This window comes from Trichosurus vulpecula, chromosome 8 (assembly GCF_011100635.1).
Source record: "Trichosurus vulpecula isolate mTriVul1 chromosome 8, mTriVul1.pri, whole genome shotgun sequence".
NCBI classification, from domain to species: Eukaryota; Metazoa; Chordata; class Mammalia; order Diprotodontia; family Phalangeridae; genus Trichosurus; species Trichosurus vulpecula.
This window is the reverse complement of record NC_050580.1, coordinates 252,790,250-252,793,697: the sequence shown is the minus strand read 5'-3', so window position 1 is coordinate 252,793,697 and position 3,448 is coordinate 252,790,250. Positions and strand designations below refer to the sequence as shown.

Below are 3,448 nucleotides of genomic sequence, written 5' to 3'. Positions count from 1 at the left end.
GATCCCTTTTAACTTCAATTCCTGTGAATCTGTGATCTGGGTTCAAAGTACTCATTCCTAACTTAGGAAAACTCGAGAGCCGTAACTAGGACTCCTTTCATGGGGGCTGGGAGGGAAGTGGCAGTGGTAAAGAGGATTGTGTGGTGAAAGAGACAGCTACAGCTCTGATTGCAGTCCAGTCTGGGGCACAGTTGTACCAGAAAGAAAAAGACATGAATCAATCAATTGGCAAGCATTTATTAAATGCCTATGTACCAAATACTGAGGATATAAAGACAAAAAAATGAAACAGCCCTGCCCTCAAGGAGTTTACACTGTGTTGGGGGAAACAACCCATACATAGAACAGAATATACCACACAGATACAAAGGGTATCTAGCAGTGGTGGGGATCAGGAAAGGCTTTTTGTAGAAAAGCTAGTGCTTCAATTCCACCTTAAGGAAATGACGGATTGCATGAGACCAAGGTGAAGGGGAGTGCATTACAGACATGGAGAATAGCCAGTGCATTCCCTACAGATCCTTGTCGAACCTTTTTTTGAGTCTTTGACCCTTTTGGTGGTCTGTTGAATGCTATGGATCCCTTCTCAGAATAATGTTTATAAGTATACAAAATATATAGGATTACCAAAAAAAGGCAATTGTATTGAAATAAAGATAAATTTTTTCATATCAAAGTTCATAGACCTCCTGAAATGTATTCTTGGACTCCTTGGGGGTGAGGGGAAGTCATGGACCCCTATGTAAAGAATTCTTGCTACAAAGGTTGAGAAGGGAAGAAGGGCTTCCATTAAAAGGTGCCATGGCTATAGAACCCTGGAGTTGGGATCAAGCTGGGGCGGTGGGGGGTGGGGGGGCGGCAAGGGGAGGAGAGGAGGAGAAGATGGATGAGGGAACATGATCACCCTTTGTTTAAGCAGGCTGGAGGGTGATCTCCGGATAGCCCAGGGAGGAAGTGTGCCCTCTGAAGAGGAAGTACTTCTCCCATGACTATAAATGCTCTGGTTAAAAACCTGAGTGGCCCTGTCCTAGCTACAGCTCTGCTAAGATCTTATAGGATCATCAGATCTACAGCTGGAAGGGACCTTAGAGATTATTTAGTCCAGGTGTTTTTAAGTTGGTAATCATAAACCATGGATAGATTTCAGGGGATTCATTAATCTGGATGGGAAAAAAATTACATCTTTATTTTAACTAACTTCTAAGTAAAATTTTGCATTTCTTAACTTTAAAATATTTTGAGAAGGGGTCTATAGACTTTGCCATAAAGTTTAATGACACAAAAATAGAGCTCCTGATCTAGTCCGAAAACCTTATTTTACAGATAAGGAAACTGAGGTTCAGAAAGACTTGCTCAAAGTCACACAGACAGTAAGGGGCCAAACTGAGATTAAAATCCACACGGTCTCTCTTGAGTATCTTTTTTGCTATAGCAAAGATCTTGTCAGGGCTAGGAGCTGATAAGTCAAATAGAACAGCCAGTTTGGCCTCTTCCTTTGAAGGGGATTTCTATGAACCACCTGCTAGGGTCAGATCAAAATCCATTTCTCACTTCACCACTTGCCAGCATATACATCCCTTTCACTAAGCAGCCTGTAAGCAAAACTGAGAAACAACAGTATATACCTGCCACCATTTATTGGGTCTCTTTTTTCTTCTTGTTTCTGTGACAGCAAGCGACTGTGCTCACCGGCTGGGCAGCGCATGTTAGGCCAGGAATTCTACTTCCTATCTGCTGAGCAGCAAAGAAAAAGATGATATAGAAGACTGAGAGAGATCTTCTGATCTGTTTTGAGGCTGTTTCTTACACATCCTGGATTTCAGGCATAGTGAGCAAACATGAGAATGAATAGGAGGCATAGGGATAATAGCTTTTCTCTAGAGTTTTACCTGAAATTATTTCACCATTCCTATCTGTTCCCCTGGTTAATAGGCTCCACTAGCAAAACAGGCACAAGACTTTCTTCATTCCAAGAAGAGAATTGGAAGTTGCTTGATTCCCAGGCTTCTAAGGAAAGGAAGGTCAATAATTATGGTGATTTGTCTAGCATGACTATTTTTTTACAAGGTAGGCCTTCTACTGAAAGGAGAGGGAAGGTAGGTTAGCGAGAAGTGACAGAGATGCAAAGAAGGAAGGAAGAGAACAAGAAAGGAAAAGAGGAAAGAAGGGAAAAAGGAAGGAAAAGGGAAGGAAGAGAGAAAAGAAGGAAAGAAGGGAGGAAGGGAGCAAGGGAGGGAAGGAAAGAAGGGAGGGAGGGAAGAAAAGAAGGAAGGAAAGAGGTGAGGAAGAGAGGGAGAAAGATTGATAAAGCAAAAATATACAGAACAAAAAGTTCAGAAAAGAACACAGAGAAATTTTGTTACTCGTTATATTTAACATACTTTTTTTTTTATTTGTCAAATCTTTATTGGGTAAGTGGGAAAGATTGGCAGGGTCCAGTTTAGTCCTTCTTGGCAGCAGCCTTCCTCATGGCAGCTAGGACGTTGCTGAGCTCCTCTCTCTTCCTCTTGGCCCTGATGTGAGTTCCCACCCTTTTTTTGATGAACTTAAGGGCTCTCTTATCCTTAGAGACCTTTAACAATTCCATGGCACGCCTCTCATAAGGGGCAAATCCACACACTTCCCGGATCATATCTCTCACAAACTTGGTGTGTTTGGTCAAGCGCCCACGGTGGCGGCAGTGTCGCGGCTTCGAAACGTTTTTGGTAACTTTGTGGCCCTTGTTGAGGCCCACGGCCATGGGGTATCGGATGGCCATGGCTGCGGCGCGTAGCACCAACGGCAGCCACAGCAGAAGGAAGGAGAGAGCGTTCTTAACATACTTTTTTTATTTCTTTCTAAAAGCTTTTTATTCTAAACTTAAGCACCCAAAAAGGGAGAAAACACTTTTCTATTCCCAGCAGAACACAAGGAGAACTATATATGAAGCCATGAGTCTCAATTTCATAATTAGTCTTTTGAAATGTAAAGTCCATTGACCATTGACCCTGTTATTGTGATAATCCTTGCAGTACAATCATATGCAACCCCTGCCCAGGCAGACAGTGACATCAACCTGGCCAGATGAACTTCCTTACCTACAAACACCTAGTTGCCCACAAGACTTAATAGGTTGCATACCCAGAGGTGATCTATATAAAAGGGACCACCCTAATTTAACTCACTGAAGCTTCCATCCAAATCTAACCAGGATGTTGGAAGGGTCACCTATAGAAGGGGATCTTAATTAGGGTCTGTGAACTTGTTTCCCTCTCACTTGGTTATCCAAAGGTCTAGGAAGCTGCTGAGATGATGGACAGATGTTGGTCATTTCTAAAGAACTATCCATATTATAGGCGATTTTACAAAAGCATTCCTGGGCCTGAATTCCAATTGTGTCTCCAACTTGACAAAAGTCATTCCTAATATTTGACCTGCTTGGCATATGTAGATATTTACCCCTATACCT

The 3,448-nt window shown here is 42.4% G+C and overlaps 1 protein-coding gene across 1 annotated transcript; it reads right to left on the bottom strand.

The window, feature by feature from the left end:
- Positions 1–2,381: 2,381 nt before the first annotated feature.
- On the bottom strand, positions 2,382–2,767 carry LOC118829369 (60S ribosomal protein L36-like). The gene has a single exon (XM_036736385.1). The coding sequence runs from the start codon at positions 2,756–2,758 to the stop codon at positions 2,441–2,443; it is 318 nt and encodes a 105-aa protein (XP_036592280.1). The 5' UTR covers positions 2,759–2,767; the 3' UTR covers positions 2,382–2,440.
- Between the last annotated feature and the right edge of the window lie 681 nt (positions 2,768–3,448).

What these genes read in the sequence shown, in the direction of transcription:
- LOC118829369 (XM_036736385.1), bottom strand. Translation starts at nt 2,758, where the DNA reads ATGGCCATCCGATACCCCATGGCCGTGGGCCTCAACAAGGGCCACAAA.